The sequence below is a fragment of the Solanum verrucosum genome, unplaced genomic scaffold (assembly GCF_900185275.1).
Source record: "Solanum verrucosum unplaced genomic scaffold, falcon-dt-bn FXZP01000174.1, whole genome shotgun sequence".
NCBI lineage: Eukaryota > Viridiplantae > Streptophyta > Magnoliopsida > Solanales > Solanaceae > Solanum > Solanum verrucosum.
The window spans coordinates 745,319-763,061 of NW_026020241.1; the positions used below are offsets into that span (position 1 = coordinate 745,319).

The following is a 17,743-nucleotide window of genomic DNA, read 5'->3' on the forward strand; positions in this document are numbered from 1 at the left end:
CAAACAATGTATAAGAAATAATACTTGCATAACTAATGCACGCACTACTAATGCACCATATTTTACATTGTTCTTATACACTCTACCAAACGACCCCTTAAAGTGTGGGTAAGTAATTAAGTTAGGGATTTGTGGAAATGGACAAATATAAGAGAGTGCAGGGGAGTAGTGCAGGAGATTTTCGTGATTTCATTGATAAATGAAAAAAGGGTGACATTCCACAAGAGGACGCAACACAACACACTTAATTCCTGTGTGTGAATCAATAATTGACTTCTCCAATCTTCATCAATAAAATAATTCACAATCCTCACTCTCTTATCACTCTCATTCGAAAAGCTAGATTTGCATAGAGAGCACAAAATGGCGACTGCAAATGGAGCACACTTGTTCAACCATTACAGCTCCAATTCCAGATTCATCCATTTCACTTCTAGAAACACAAGCTCCAAATTGTTCCTTACCAAAACCTCCCATTTTCGGAGACCCAAACGCTGTTTCCATGTCAACAATACCTTGAGTGAGAAAATTCACCATCCCATTACTGAACAAGGTATCACTCTTATTTTCATGTATTAATTTACTATTCTGCAATTTGTTTCAATATCAAAATTTGGTATCGAATCCATATCATTAAATATACTATTTCAATATTCAAAATTTGCACTCCAAGTAGGGTAGATGAACCAACATTTTATACATAAACTTTTTTCAATACATGGACTCGTGTGTTGAAACCATTAGATCCATCTGCCTCTACATTTCGTGGGTTAGAAAAAAAAAAGTTTGTTTGGACCTCCCAATCTTGTTATTGATCAAATTTTATGTTTGTTTAAAGCACTCTTGCAGTATTCGGTGACTTCTTATTCATTTTGTACTCCCAATTTAAGTGTCTTAGTTTGACAGTTTATGATATTAATGGAGAATTTTGAATCTTGTGATGTTAAATTAAACAAGTGTGTAGTTTTTGAAAATTTCTGGTCTTAGACTTGCCAGGTAGGATATTGAAATTGGAAGACTTACTAAATAGTACTCCCTTTGTCCCAATTTATGTGACTTACTTTTCTTTTTAGTCCGTCCAAAAAAGAATAACACATTTCTATATTAAGTAACAATTTAACTATAAAATGTCTATTTTACCCTTAATGAAATAATTTACAGCCACACAAATTTCTATCATTCATTTTGGATCACATGTTTTAAAAGTCTTCCTTACTTTCTTAAACTCCGTGCCGAGTCAAACTACCTCACATGAAATGGGACGGAGGGAGTATAAAAAAGAGACCCGACACTTCAAAAAGGTATAAAAGATGTATGGAGGGAGTATATAATAATGAAGCATCAGAAACTTGATGTATGGATCTTAGGAATTACTTACATGATTTATGTTTATTCCATTGAACTTGTTGTACACGATTGTATTTCCATTAGTTCCTTCCAATTTATTACTTACATGATTTATGTTTATTCCATTGCTTGACATATATATAGGTGGTGAGAGCGACCTGAGTTCTTTTGCTCCTGATGCCGCATCTATTACCTCAAGTATCAAATACCATGCAGAATTCACACCTGTATTCTCTCCTGAAAGGTTTGAGCTCCCCAAGGCATTCTTTGCAACAGCTCAAAGTGTTCGTGATTCGCTCCTTATTAATTGGAATGCTACGTATGATATTTATGAAAAGCTGAACATGAAGCAAGCGTACTATCTATCCATGGAATTTCTGCAGGTATCTCATTATTCTTACTTTCTCTTTTGCTCTTTTGTATGACTGTGCAGAGTGACCTTAAATTATATCTAGTAAGAAATTAATCCGTTTGATATTTGCTGACAAATTATACTGTATATTTACTGTTACACATGAGAGTTTCTGAAATTTATGCACAAACAACTCTTTGCGAGCTGAGTTTAATTTATGCCCTATCTACTGTTTAGGGTAGAGCATTGTTAAATGCAATTGGTAATCTGGAGCTTACTGGTGCATTTGCGGAAGCTTTGAAAAACCTTGGCCACAATCTAGAAAATGTGGCTTCTCAGGTCAGTGTGACTTTTATTTCACGCATCAGAAAAAACCTAGTTTTCCAAGTTCTTCTGTGTTTTACTCAACAACAGTTGGACTATGTGTATTCATTTGTGACTTTGTGCATCGACTGTTATAATATTCAGAAGCCATACATGCCATACTTGTTGTGTCTTTATGTTTTTATTTGGAGTTGACTACTTGTTAATTTTGAATAATTATTGACAGGAGCCAGATGCTGCTCTTGGAAATGGGGGTTTGGGACGGCTTGCTTCCTGTTTTCTGGACTCTTTGGCAACACTAAACTACCCAGCATGGGGCTATGGACTTAGGTACAAGTATGGTTTATTTAAGCAACGGATTACAAAAGATGGTCAGGAGGAGGTGGCTGAAGATTGGCTTGAAGTATGCTTATTACTTATTCAGTTCTTGATTTCACATGTGTTTACGTCCTTAGATAGTTTATCTCTTTCTGTATGACTTATTTACTTTTACTCTGTTCATGCAATGTGGATGTTCATTATTGTTGGTTGTCCATGCAGATTGGCAGTCCATGGGAAGTTGTGAGGAATGATGTTTCATATCCTATCAAATTCTATGGAAAAGTCTCTACAGGATCAGATGGAAAGAGGTATTGGATTGGTGGAGAGGATATAAAGGCAGTTGCGTATGATGTTCCCATACCAGGGTATAAGACCAGAACCACAATCAGCCTTCGACTGTGGTCTACACAGGTTCCATCAGCGGATTTTGATTTATCTGCTTTCAATGCTGGAGAGCACACCAAAGCATGTGAAGCCCAAGCAAACGCTGAGAAGGTATACTTAATCTATTAATTTGTATTACAGTTTTATAATCTATTTGCCTTTTCTTAATGTGAATTTGGGCTTCAGTATGAGCCTTCTCAGTTTTCAGTCTCAACACTTCCGCATCTTCGGACCAACAACAGTTGTAGGACATGATTCCTGGTTGCATCATAGCTAGTGGACTTTATAGAGATGCATTTATCTGTTTCCTAAATTGACCAGAAGTAGTACTTCACTATTATACACTGGATGATCAGAACACTGATCCAATGAGAGACCAATGACTATGAAAGTTTAGATACTGCAAAAGTATATTTTATTCGTAGTGTTTGTACAGTACTTATAAGAGAACAAGTAAAGACCAAATAAACTAATCAATCCCTAATTCTTAGGAAATCCTTGAATTAAGGGATTTCCTCTAAACTATTTTCCTAGAATAATATATTCTAATCCCATATTTACAGGGCAGATTCTCAAATCTGCCAGCTTTATTTGTGGAGCAAATTATAATCAAATCTGCCAGCTCAATGGTGGTGCAGATTATGACTAAATCTGCCTACTCATTCAACACTCCCCCTCAAGTCGGCATGTAAATATCAAACATGTCTAACTTGCTAACAAAGGACTCAAAAGTAGTTCTGAAAAGACCTTTTGTGAAAATATTTGCAACTTGATCTGTTGTTGGAACAAAAGGAATGCACACACTTCCATCTTCAATCTTCTTTTTAATGAAGTGTCTGTCCACTTCAACATGCTTTGTTCTATCATGTTGAACTGGATTACGAGCAATGCTTATGGCAGCCTTATTGTCACAATACAACTTCATTGGAAAACTCACAGGTCTTCTTAGTTCTTCCAAAAATCTCTTGAGCCACAATATTTCACAAATTCCGTGTGCCATGGATCGATACTCAGCCTCAGCACTACTTCGAGCCACCACATTTTGCTTCTTACTTCTCCATGTCACCAAATTTCCCCAAACAAATGTACAATATCCAGATGTAGACCTCCTATCAATAGATGAACCAGCCCAGTCTGCATCCGTATAAGCCTCAAGACTTCTTTGCTCATTCTTCTTGAAGAACAACCCTTTCCCAGGTGAACTCTTTAGATACAAGGGATTCGATACACAACTTCTTGGTGTTCTTCTCGTGGATAATACATGAACTGAATAACTAGGCTCACAGCAAAGGAAATATCAGGTCTAGTATGTGACAAGTAAATCAACTTGCCTACCAATCTCTGATATTGACCCTTATCAATCAATTTTCCTTCCTTTACAAACTTCAGATTTGGATCAATTGGAGTTTCAGTTGGTCTACAACCACTCATTCCTGTTTCTTTTAACAGATCAAGAACATACTTCCTTTGTGACACTATAATTCCTTTCTTCGATCGTGCAACCTCCATGCCAAGAAAGTACTTTAGCGGGCCTAAGTCCTGTATCTCAAATTCTGAGGCAAGACGTTCCTTTAGATTTTTTATCTCAACCACATCCTCTCCTGTGAGGATGATATCGTCAACATACACTACGGCTGGGCACCGGAACGGGTTGTACCGGTACCATTCCGGTCCGGTAGTATTCGGGACGGGATGGGATACATTGAACCGGTACACGGAACGGAACGGTATCATGATTTGGTACCGGTATACTGGTACCGGTTCATCCCGGTTCATTCCGGTCCGGTCCGGTTCCGTTCCGGTCCGGTCCGGTCCGGTCCGGTTCCGTTCCGGTCCGGTCCGGTTCCGGTAATCATTTTTAATTAAAATAAAAAATAATATTTTTGTCATTATTTACTTTTATTAGCATTTCTTTTTTTTTTATTTAATTTTTTAAAATTACAAACTTAAGTTATTTAACTTACAAGTTATAAGTATAACTTAATAACTTATAAACTTCAAAAGATTCAAATCTTTAAAACTTATAACATAACTACATAAGCTCAAAAACTAAAAAAAAACTTTATTAAACTTAACTTACAAACTTATATACGTAAAAAATAAAAAAAATATCTTTAAAATAAACTTAAGTAAAATTATTATAAATTTTAAAACTTAAATACTATAAACTAATATAACTTAGAAAAATAAAAAAAACATTCGTATTTTCGTAATTCAAAATAACTCAAAAAAAATAATTATTTTTTGAAATAGCTATATGTGTTGTCCCGTTTATCCCATCCCGTTCCGTTCCGGTCCATTCCGGTCCGTACCGGTTCTATCCCGGTATATAGTGGGACGGGACGGAACTGAGCCTCCATCCCGGTAGTTCCGGTCCGGTTCATCCCGGTACCGGTCAACAACCCGGTCAAACCGTCCCGTTCCGATCCGGTACCGGTTCGTTCCAGTCCAGTGGTCCCATTCCGGTCCGATGCCCAGCCTTAACATACACTATAAGAACTGTTGTTTTTCCTTCTAGTGAATGTCGAGTAAACATTGTGTGATCTGTTTGTCCTTGCACATACCCTTGCCTTTTCACAAATTGAGTAAACCTTTCGAACCAAGCCCTTGGAGATTGTTTTAGACCATAAAGAGATCTTCTAAGCCTGCATATTTTTGACTTGTACTTCCCTTCAAAACCTGGTGGGGGATCCATATAGACTTCTTCCTCTAGGTGCCCGTTCAAGAAAGCATTCTTCATATCCAACTGCTAAAGAGACCCGTCGAGATTTACTGCGATTGTCAACAGAACTCTAATTGAGTTTAGCTTAGCTACTGGAGCAAACGTCTCGAGATAGTCAATGCCATTGCCATATGTCTGTGTGAATCCCTTAGCTACGAGGTGGGCCTTATACCTTTCCAAGGATCCGTCTGATTTGAATTTGGAGGTGAACACCCATTTACAACCCACTGGTTTCTTTCCCTCGGGTAAATCCACTAACTCCCATGTCTCATTTTTTTCAAGAGCTCGCAATTCCTCCAAAATAGCCTCCTTCCACTCGGGAACTTGTAGAGCATCCTGCACATTTGTTGGAATCTCCACACTAGAGAGTTGTGAAGTAGAGGCTGAATAACTAGGAGACAACTTTTTGTAGGACACTAACATAGAAATAGGATATTTAGAAGTATTTCTAATACCTTTGCGTTTCGCAATAGGTAGATCTAGATCTAAGGAATTAGAAATAGAATCAGTTGGAAGAGTACCTTGAATTATAGTAAGGTCTTGTGGGACTGATTTTTGGCAGTGTTGAGAATCTTCGGTCCTTTTTTCTTGAGTTTGGTTCCTTCTCAAATACACCTGCATTTCTGTTTTTTGTTCTCTATTCCCATTTTTATTTTTGTCATTTGAAGGCGCTACAGGTTCAGGTTCAATTTTTGAGTTTTTATCATTTAAGTCACTTTGGTCCTTATCATATCTTGGATCACACTTATTTATATCTTCCCCCACATCTCTCACATCAGTATTTATTGTAATATTAGGCTCCTCATTTGCTTGATATCTAGTTTCCTCAATATCACAAAAAACAAATCTTCACGTACATGATACTCCCCCTGAAGATGAGTAGTAAAATAGAGTTGCGACTCAAAGAAAGTTAGGTCCATTGTGACAATTATCTTCCTAGCATGTGGATCATAACACTTATATCCCTTTTGACTTGGGGCATATCCTACAAAAATACACTTCTTAGCCCGCGGTTCAAGTTTACTACGATTATGAACATGAACAAATGTTGTACAACCAAAAACTCTCAGAGGTAGATCTGTAGTTAACCTAGAACTAGGAAAACTTTCTCTGAAAACTTTAAAAGGTGTCTTAAATTCAAGAGGGCGAGATGGCATTCTATAAATAAGGTTAGTGGCAGTCAAAAGAGCCTCTCCCCAAAGGTGTTGTGGAACTTTACTAGTAAACATTAAAGCTCTCGTTACCTCTAAAAGGTAAAAGGTGTCTATTCTTTCTTTCGACGATACCATTTTGTTGAGGTGTATCTGGACAAGAGCCTTGGTGTACTACCCCAGTTTTTCTGAAAAAACTTCCTAATTGTTCATTAAAAAATTCACGGCCATTGTCACTCTGAAAAATCTTGATTTTCTCATTGAACTGTGTTTCCACCATGACATGGAAAGTCTCAAACACATTTTTAACCTCAGATTTGTCCTTCAATAAAAAAACCCAACTCAATCTAGTATGATCGTCAATAAAAGTTACAAACCACCGTTTTCCAAACATTGTTGAAATTCTAGACGGTCCCCAAACATCACTATGAATCATTGTAAAAGGTTTTGAAGCATGATATCTTTGAGAAGGAAAAGAAGATCAATGATGCTTAGCCATTTCACAAAATTCACATTGGAATAAGGATGGATTTTTATTTCTAAATAACTGAGGTAACAAATGTTTTAAATAATAAAAACTTGGATGTCCAAGCCCATAGTGCCAAAGCATGACTTTATTCAAAACAAAAGTAGAGTTTAAAAAAATAGGATTCAGCTGTAGTGAGTTGTTCCCGTTGTCAAGAAAATAAAGACCTCCTGATTCTAGCACTGCCAATCATCTTCCCCGAGACCTTTTCCTGAAATTCACACAAATCGGAATAAAAAACAATACGACAATTAAGAGAATGGGTTAATTTAAGTTCCTTTTCTAGCAATTGCTGAGAAGGAACCATCAACTATCTTGATTTTACTGTTCCCTGCACAAGGAGTGTAAGTAGAGAAAAAACGGAAACTCCCAGTCATGTGGTCACTAGCTCTTGAATCTATGATCCAAGAATCTATTTGGTTGGAATTGACACTTAGAAAAGTAGACGATACAGATGATACAGTTTCAGCAAAAGAACAAGAAGGATTAGAAGATTTTGGTGCATTTGCACGAAATTGTGGAGATTGAAGGAGTTTGTGCAGAATTTCCAATTGTTCCCTTGTAAATAGAGACGTTTCTGGAGAAGGTTGCTGCCCCTGATCAAAATAAGTTGTTTGGAGGGCCTGACCATTTTGAGATTGAAAGCCATGATCATCAACTCCCTTGTTCTTCCAGTTTAGTGGTTTCCCATGAATCTTCCAACACGTTTCACGGGTGTGCCAATATTTTTTGCAATGATCACACCATGGCATTTTCTTTTTGTCCTCTTCATTCTTCACTGCTACAAGAGCTGAAGAGTCTATGACAGGTTTTAGTTCAACATTTAAATCAGATTTTAACATAACTTTCCTCCCAGTTTCCTCTCTCCTAATTTCAGAAAAAGTTTCACAAAGTGAGGGCAGAGGATTTTTTTTCCTAGGATTCGCGACCTGACCTCGTCAAACTCTCGGTTTAATCCTGCTAAAAAAAGGTAAACTCATTTTCTTCCTTTTTTTTGGCTTTCACACTATCCATAGAACACTCCCATTCATCATTGTAACACTGGTCTAACTCCTGCCACAAGGACACCATTTCATTATAATACGTAGTGACTTCATTCTCACCCTGCTTAGCTTGCCATAGTTTAATTTTTAACTCAAAAATTTGAGAGGCATTTTCTAAATCAGAATGTCTCCCTAATAGCTTCCCACACATCCTTAGCAGTGGGCAAAAGGAGATAAGATTTACCTATGACTGGTTCCATAGAATTTATTAACCAAGTAATCACGAGTGAATTCTCTGATCTCCAGGAGTTCATCTTTGGGTCTCCAACTCCCGGCTTTTTTGTCTCTCCGGTCAGATGTCCCAGCTTTCCACGGCCATCGATTGCAAGCTTTACGGACTGTGCCCATTCCAGATAGTTCTTCCCATTTAATCGATGAGAAGTTAACTGGAAGGGCATGTGAGAAGCATTGCCTCCTTGTGTCATTAGATTTTCTACAGGAGCTTCCTGTTGATGTTTCAGAAAGATGCTCTCTGTGAAAGGCTGTTTTATCCATATGATATTAGGGGAAAATGTCCCGCCCTGATACCATGAAAGTTTAGATACTGCAAAAGTATATTTTATTCATAGTGTTTGTACAGTATTTATAAGAGAACAAGTAAAGACCAAATAAACTAATCAATCCCTAATTCTTAGGAAATCCTTGAATTAAGGGATTTCCTCTAAACTATTTTCCTAGAATAATATATTCTAATCCCATATTTACAGGAGCAAATTCTAATCAAATCTGCCAGCTTTATTTGTGGAGCAGATTATAATCAAATCTAGCAGCTCAATGGTGGAGCAGATTATGACTAAATCTGCCTGCTCATTCAACAGACTATTTTTTTGTGTGGAAGATGTCAGGAGACCTGATATCTGTATTTCTAAGTGTCCTAGGCACATTTTAACCTACTCTTATTTCTTTTCTCTTTTTCTTTTTTGAATATACTCTTAGTTTTCTTCTTGCCTTTTTTTTTTTAATGAGGGGCAAGAGACTGATGACTAAGTTTTTGTAGAAAATGTCAAGAGACCTGATATCCATGTTCCTATAGGCATATATTAACCTACTCTTCTTTTCTTTTTCCCTTTCAAGTTTGTTTTGATAATACTCTTTTTGTTGAAAATGTCAGTGATACAAGTTTAACTGTGAACTAGCTGAGTTGGCAAGTTAGTTAGGTGACGTGGGAATTAGTTAGAAGTAGTTGAAGTTGTTAGACTGTAGCAGTTAGATTTCCAGATTTCAGTTCCCAGTTTCATTTCTATAAATATAGCCATTATGTGTAATTGGATTCATTCATGAAATAATATCTGATTCTCCCTCTTCTACATTCAATTAAGCCTCAATTCTCGGTTATAACCCTGAATCGGCAATCATCTTCTTCGAGTTCCATCTCCTAGATTAACTAATTCCATTACAGATTTCATATTCATATTCCTACTGTCCTAGGCACATTTTAACCTACTCTTCTTTTCTGTCTCTTCATATACATTAGGGACATAGTAACATACTTAGCATAGCATTAGTTTAGATGGCTAAGCTAGTGTTATTAGAAGGGATCTCTTATACACTTTAAGTGATGGACTGCAGCGGCACATAGGTACGTCGCCTTTTGAGGTTATAGTGAAAGAGAAGATGATGAGCAATATAATGATGTTGATAAAAGAGGTTTTGACAATCTTTAAGAAGAATCGGATGTTGATCCATTTATGTTTTGGTTTTTATTTTGCATGCCCAATGGAGGATTTTTGGCTGTCTACTTTTTAGTTTTTAAATTGAAAGATTTGCTTATGTGTCATTTTTGTTGAGCTCTTTTTTATTTAGTTATTTTACTTATTTGTGCGAGGTTTATTTTGGTACTCTTTTAGAACTGTGTTTCACTTCTGCTTTAAGCAAAGTGGGTCCTTGTCGCTTTTTAGCGCTTCTCGCTCTCAAAAACACTGGTCTAAGCCAGTTCTTCTCTAACATCAGATATGTTACATACTCTACCCTGGGGATGAATCAGAGGAGGGAAAGATCCTTCGGTTGAAGCAACAATATACCTTATGCTCGGCTTCTCTCCAAGATATTATTTCACGATTTGAGAGGAGATCAGGTGATCGTATTAAGTGGGAAGAGTTTCCTGCAAAAGTTGCTGTGCAGATGAATGACACTCACCCTACACTTTGTATCCCTGAGCTGATGAGAATATTGATAGATCTGAAGGGCTTGAATTGGAATGAAGCTTGGAATATTACTCAAAGGTACTGAAAGTTACAAGCTTTGCATGTGGGAAATTGAGGTTTGTGCTGAATATACTGTACGGAAGCATCATCTGAATTTGTTTAAATACATGATGCAAGTGATACTATAGTATGAGATCTTATTACTAAACTTTAAGTTCCACATCATCTGAATTGGTCTTCGAACATCAAAATGACAGGAGATAACACACTTTTACTTTTAAACATAAAACAATACCTCCAATTTTATTTTCTTATTAGAAACACTGAAATCCTTAATGCTGGAAACTTACCAGAACTGTGGCCTACACAAACCATACTGTTTTGCCTGAGGCACTGGAGAAATGGAGTTATGAATTGATGCAGAAACTGCTTCCCAGACATGTCGAAATCATTGAGGCGATTGACGAGGAGGTGATGGAGCTACAAATTTAACAAATTTATTTGGTTATGCAAGTTAAACTATTTTGACTAATTTCTGCAGTGTGCTATCCTAACAGCTGGTACATGAAATTGTATTAAAGTATGGTTCAATGGATCTGAACAAATTGGAGGAAAAGTTGACTACAATGAGAATCTTAGAAAATTTTGATCTTCCCAGTTCTGTTGCTGAATTATTTATTAAGCCTGAAATCTCAGTTGATGATGATACTGAAACAGTAGAAGTCCATGACAAAGTTGAAGCTTCCGATAAAGTTGTGACTAATGATGAAGATGACACTGGTAAGAAAACTAGTGTGAAGATAGAAGCAGCTGCAGAAAAAGACATTGACAAGAAAACTCCCGTGAGTCTGGAACCAGCTGTTATACCACCTAAGAAGGTACGCATGGCCAACCTGTGTGTTGTGGGCGGCCATGCTGTTAATGGAGTTGCTGAGATCCATAGTGAAATTGTGAAGGAGGAGGTTTTCAATGACTTCTATGAGGTAAGCATCATTAGTATGAATCTTTTGATATGTATCAGATCAGTGATTTTTGTCAAACTGAGTTTTAATTCATGTATTATCTTACTCTTAACATTTACAGCTCTGGCCGGAAAAGTTCCAAAACAAAACAAATGGAGTGACTCCAAGAAGATGGATTCGTTTCTGCAATCCTCCTCTTAGTGCCATCATAACTAAGTGGACTGGTACAGAGGATTGGGTCCTGAAAACTGAAAAATTGGCAGAATTGCAGAAGGTATTTCATTTGCCTTTTCTGACTTGGCATGTTTATGAATATGAGGTGGAAATTTTGTTGTTTGTTGTTAGATAGTTGAAAATGCATTCTCTGTGGCACCTTCCAAAGATTCACCAAATTTATGACACGTAGTGTTTTTGATTTTCGAAAAACATGTGAAGGCTGTGTTCGCGAAGATTAAATCCAAAGGGATTTGAAAATTTGGAGTCACCACCTAAGGAAACAGATCGTATTGTTAAGTGTGCAAGTCACTTGACCAATCCCTTGAAATTCTTTTCAAAACTTGAAGTTGATTTTGAAAGAAACCCATTTGAAGTTTTTTACTCCAAATGGTTGTGAAAAATAGAAATTAGGCAAGGAAATTCCTTTGTTTAAAGAACAGGTGTTAGGCATCCCTAAACCCGTGCATAGGTCGCAGCTTACCCTCCTATTTCAATTGATTTCAAAATTCTGGTCAAAGCTGTCCACAACAAATATCAAGATTTGCACAAGTGCAATAACTAAAGTTAAACTAAATTATAATTGGGGGTTTTAAATTACATAATTTCGGGAGAACAACTGAAGAATAGAAGCTAAATCACACCTTGAACCTGCACTTTTGTCCATTTGATAGTGAAGTTAAAAAATATTACGTATACTCATCATCGCTATTTACAAAGCAGTTCCAATTTCGAACTGAGTGTATTTTCCCAAAAAGGTTAGACTTATGTTCTATCTGAACTATGGGTACCACACACAGTTTGCTGATAACGAAGATCTTCAAAATGAGTGGAGGGAAGCAAAAAGGAGCAACAAGATTAAAGTTGTCTCCTTTCTCAAAGAAAAGACAGGGTATTCTGTTGTCCCAGATGCAATGTTTGATATTCAGGTGTGTTATTCTCCGTTTTTCAGTTCTGGCCATGAGATTAATTAGCTTTATCTTAGTTATATGAATCATTCTTGTTCTTGGACGAAGTATCATGCACTTGTCAATTAAAAAACCAATTCTCAGGTAAAACGCATTCACGAGTACAAGCGACAACTGTTAAATATCTTCGGCATCGTTTATCGGTATAAGAAGATGAAAGAAATGACAGCTGCAGAAAGAAAGACTAACTTCGTTCCTCGAGTATGCATATTTGGGGGAAAAGCTTTTGCCACATATGTGCAAGCCAAGAGGATTGTAAAATTTATCACAGATGTTGGTGCTACTATAAATCATGATCCAGAAATCGGTGATCTGTTGAAGGTATTAACATGATTATTTCTCTTGAAAGTTTTTTTCTTTGATTTTGATACAAGCTATTCTTTTCTAGCAGTAAGAGGTCACTTTTTTTATTTTATTTTTATTTTTTATCTGTGATATTGCTGCATCTGTTTCATCATGTGATTACTTTTTGCACTTTTAACCTGAAGAGTCCTCTCCTTTATCTCTTGTAGGTAGTCTTTGTGCCAGATTACAATGTCAGTGTTGCTGAATTGCTAATTCCTGCTAGCGATCTATCAGAACATATCAGGTAATTAACTGACTCCCATCTTTCTTTTCAATTGTGCTGCCACTGGTAACAATTGATCCAACAACTCTATACTATGTTAAATTTGTCTGTGGCTTTGTGCGAACATAACTGGACGATTAGCTGCTTAGTTTCTCATCACTAGGATAACTCGGGTGTTGAGAGTGATATCATGCTATAATACTGTTATTATTGTAATATTCATCACATGCATAGTTTATATATGTATCAAATCGAATGCATAGTGAAGTGGTGTGACATGACAGTGATCATCTCATTCATTCACACACACAAAGCAGCACCATTTTATTTGATTGTCCTGGCAGTAAACTGTGTATGTTCTATTTGGAATTTCAATTGTTACAAAATGATCCTACTATATGTGATAATATAGTAATTTGGGCACCATTAAGATTCCTGTCCTTATGCAGTTATAGTCTCTCTAATGTGTCCTGCCTTCGTGTGGACGACATCAGTTTTCCTAGCATGTCTGCAGTGGCGAATGCATATGATGTGAAAATTTCAGCTGAATCCTGTTTATACATCGAAGGCTGGGAATAGGGGTAGCACTTTTGGATCTTCATGCTCCTCTTTTATTGATGGCGGTTAACGCTTTTCCCCAATTTTTGACACAAGCAGATCAATACTTATATGGCCTAGTAACATCAATTTTACGTATCAAAATAAAACTTAAAGGGAACTACTGGGCAGTGGCTAGTCTATTTCATTGGGAAAACTTTGGTAATAGCCAACTAATGGTTCATGAAAATTGAAGATTTAATGTTCCTTTTTAGAAAAAAAAAAAAAGAGGATGATTTTATGTTGTCACTTAATGATACTTAAAGGGGGCAGCTACTAGTGGAAAATGTTTATCCAAGCCAATTCATTTCTCAGTAATGTGATAACTGCACATAAAAATCTAATATTTCCATTAATCTTGTTGGTGTATGTTTTTAGCTTTATGTAGAGATTTATATGTATATTTGACTCTCTTTCTTCCTATCCCCAGTACGGCTGGAATGGAGGCCAGTGGAACCAGTAATATGAAGTTTGCAATGAATGGTTGTATCCAAATTGGTACATTGGATGGCGCTAATGTTGAAATAAGGGAAGAGGTTGGAGAAGAAAACTTCTTTCTCTTTGGTGCTCAAGCTCATGAAATTGCAGGGCTTAGAAAAGAAAGAGCTGACGGAAAGGTAAAGGTCACCCCTCTTTTGAGTGACATGTTGATCAATGTTCTTTTTTCTTGGTTGATTGGTCAAATTTCGTCTTTTATTTCCTTACCAGTAACCCCCCTAAAGTTTCTTCTTAGATGCATTTGAATCGTCACCTTGCTCAGTTATTGGACGAAAATCTTATTTCCTCTCTTTTGTAGTTTGTACCTGATGAACGTTTTGAAGAGGTGAAGGAATTTGTTAGAAGCGGTGCTTTTGGCTCTTATAACTATGATGACCTAATTGGATCGTTGGAAGGAAATGAAGGTTTTGGCCGTGCTGACTATTTCCTTGTGGGCAACGACTTCCCCAGTTACATACAATGCCAAGAGAAAGTTGATGAGGCATATCGCGACCAGAAAGTAAGTCTAGTTTGTTGCAATTCATTGTGGATATTTTGTTTGGTTTCTCATGTTTTGTGTATGATATTGACTTTGATCATTTGTAAAAAATGACTTGTGTTTATCACTTGGTCAGAGGTGGACAAAGATGTCAATCTTGAATACAGCGGGATCGTACAAGTTCAGCAGTGACAGAACAATCCATGAATATGCCAAAGACATTTGGAACATTGAAGCTGTGGAAATAGCATAAGAGGGGGAAGTGAATGAAAAATAACAAAGGTACAGTATGTAGCTTCTCTTTTTATCATGTGATGAAGGTATATAATGTATGTGTAAGAGGATGATGTTATTACCACTTAATAAGAGATGAAGAGTCTCATTTTCTGCTTCTCCTTGATTTAATGTTTTGGTGACATTAAATTATATCATGAAACAAGACTTATACTGCCTCATTTGATGGATGATTCCTAAAATTGGAAGGGAAAAGAAAGCAGTACAAACATTTGTGGCATGGTGCCGATAGAATCGTCCACCATAAACGGATTGGATAATTAATTTATTTATTTATGGTGGATCAAATATGGATCCATCCATATTATTTCCCATAACATATGGACAACCTACATTAAACTTGCTATCACGAGCCAAATTCAAGTAAAATAAACTTCAAATGAAATTATGAAATTTTTTGTCATTTGTAAAACTTAAAAACAAAAGAGCAATATAACGATGAAAATAACAAGAATATAAATTAACTTTCTTTCTTTCAAGTGTATTCAATATCATTCTCAATACTACTATTTATAGGATTACATTAAGGATGTCATAAACATGACGTTAAACCTTGAAAATATGAGGAAATAAACCCTAGGAGTTATGGTCATCCATTTGATCATATTATCAACAACATTACTACCAATATCAACCTTGGAGTTATGGTTATCCATTTGACCACTATCAACAACACTACTACGGAAATTAACCTAGGAGTTATGGTCATCAGTTTAACCACCAAATTATTCACAACAGTTAAAACACTTTTAATATCTGCTATATTTAAAGCACATGAGAATAGTTGTATTAACTGAATTTAGCTTGTGAGATGCATACGAGCCATTTAAGTTGATCCAATGTTTTATCTGTTACTGTGCTAAGCACCCATCATTATACGTAGGATTTTGCTCAAAAAAAAATTCTTTTTCTTTTAACATAAAAGAGTAAGTGCGAGGCTATTTGATTTTGTAATTTTTCTGGTAAATACTCAAATACCAAAAAGTATAACAACAAATAGTAGAGAATGACTCTGTTCTGTGTCACAAGGGAAAAAACAAATAGTAAAGAATGAATCTCGGCTAAGCTGACTATCTGATTACTAGTAAGAAAAGTAGGGATTTCAAACAACAGCAGGCATGTCCTTTAGCCAAGCATCCAGGGGCTTACCAATTGCATAGACAATAAATCCAATCTCTCTAAGCTTGTCCGCGTCAACAACATTCCTACCATCAAATATGAAAGCAGGTTTCTGCATGTTATCGTATATCTTCTTGTAATCAAGACTCTTGAATCCATCCCACTCTGTAAGAATGCAAACAGCATGAGCATCCTTTGTCGTGGTGTAGGCATCCCACACGACTGAAACTTGTTTCACACCAGTTGGACTCATTGGCTGGAGGTGAAGGGGATGATCCCAATCAAACTTTTTCATTGCAAGGTCCCTTTGGATTTGGTCCTCGTTAACCTGAGGGTCATATATGCTCAACTTAGCCTTGTCTCCCAATAGTCCCTTGCAAACATCAATCGCAGGGGTCTCTCGAGTATCACCAGTATCCTTCTTGAAAGCAAAACCTAGAATGGCCACTTTCTTGCCTGATACTGTGTTGAACATGGAGGCAACAACACGATTGACAAAACGAATCTTCTGATAGTCATTGATCTTGATTACCTGTTTCCAGTATTCAGCCAGCTCTGGAAGACCATTGCATTCGCATATGTAAACCAGATTCAGAATATCCTTCTGGAAGCAAGAGCCACCGAATCCAACACTAGCATTAAGAAACTTAGGACGAATCCTGGAGTCCTTACCAACAACATATGATACCTCTGAAACATTTGCTCCAGTAGCCTCGCAGAGAGCTGACATGGCATTCACAGAAGAGATTTTTTGGGCCAAGAATGCATTGGCAGCCAGTTTTGAGAGCTCAGCAGACCACAAATTGGTTGTGATGATGCAATCTTCAGGAACCCATTGGGTATAAACATCCTTCAATGCTTGGATAGCCTTCTGGCCTCCTGGAGTTTCGCTTCCTCCAATTAAGACTCTGTCAGGTTTAAAAAGGTTTTCAATTGCAGTCCCCTCTACAAGAAACTCAGGGTTTGAGAGGATTTGGAAGTTAATTCCGTTGTTGCTGTTGTGGGTCAAAATCCTCTCAATTGCCTCAACAGTTTTGACTGGAACAGTTGATTTCTCAACCACAATTTTGTCAGATTTTGAGACATCAGCAATCATGCAAGCTGCACTCTCCCAGTAAGTGAGATCAGCAGCCTTGCCTGCTCCGAGGCCTCTAGTCTTTGTAGGAGTGTTAACAGAAAGAAAAACTATATCAGCTTCACACACATGTTTCTCCACATCTTGCTAAAGAAGAGATTCCTGCCTCGGCATTCCTTCACTATATCCTAAAGGCCTGGCTCATAGATAGGGAGATGGTCACTGTTCCAGGCGATGATGCGAGGCACTGAAATATCTACAACAGCTACTTCAACAGAGGGGCATTTCAGTGCTATGACAGCCATGGTGGGACCACCTACATATCCAGCTCCTATACAACAAATCTTAACCATTTTCCTTTTTTCTAAATTCTGCAATAGGAAAAAGTTCAATTACATTTTCTAGAATGGGAGAAAGAGGAAATTTAGACTAATACTGTAACATTATCATATAGCTTCAGTAAACAAAATAGTGGATGAGATATTGCATCACTTGCATATATATGACACCACAAATTCAATTTATTTGTCTTACTTTTCATTTTGATTCTAACATGACATATTTAAGATTAAAAGACATTTTAGTATATTCTACATACTAGACCACATGATTCAATGTCAAATCAAATCAAACAAAGTAGAATATATGGATACCGAA

At 36.8% G+C, this 17,743-nt stretch overlaps 1 protein-coding gene and 1 pseudogene across 1 annotated transcript; one reads left to right on the forward strand and one right to left on the reverse strand.

The window, feature by feature from the left end:
• Positions 1 to 200: 200 nt before the first annotated feature.
• Positions 201 to 14,990, forward strand: LOC125832850 (alpha-1,4 glucan phosphorylase L-1 isozyme, chloroplastic/amyloplastic). Its single transcript, XM_049512040.1, has 15 exons — positions 201 to 553; positions 1,492 to 1,730; positions 1,937 to 2,038; positions 2,250 to 2,426; positions 2,564 to 2,839; positions 10,121 to 10,392; positions 10,668 to 10,785; positions 10,872 to 11,297; positions 11,398 to 11,550; positions 12,290 to 12,418; positions 12,542 to 12,778; positions 12,970 to 13,046; positions 14,053 to 14,239; positions 14,419 to 14,619; positions 14,735 to 14,990. Exons 1-15 carry the CDS (start codon positions 364 to 366, stop codon positions 14,849 to 14,851), a joined length of 2,901 nt encoding a protein of 966 aa, XP_049367997.1. The 5' UTR covers positions 201 to 363; the 3' UTR covers positions 14,852 to 14,990.
• Positions 14,991 to 15,994: 1,004 nt separating this feature from the next.
• On the reverse strand, positions 15,995 to 17,453 carry LOC125832855 (UDP-glucose 6-dehydrogenase 3-like; annotated as a pseudogene).
• Positions 17,454 to 17,743: the final 290 nt, after the last annotated feature.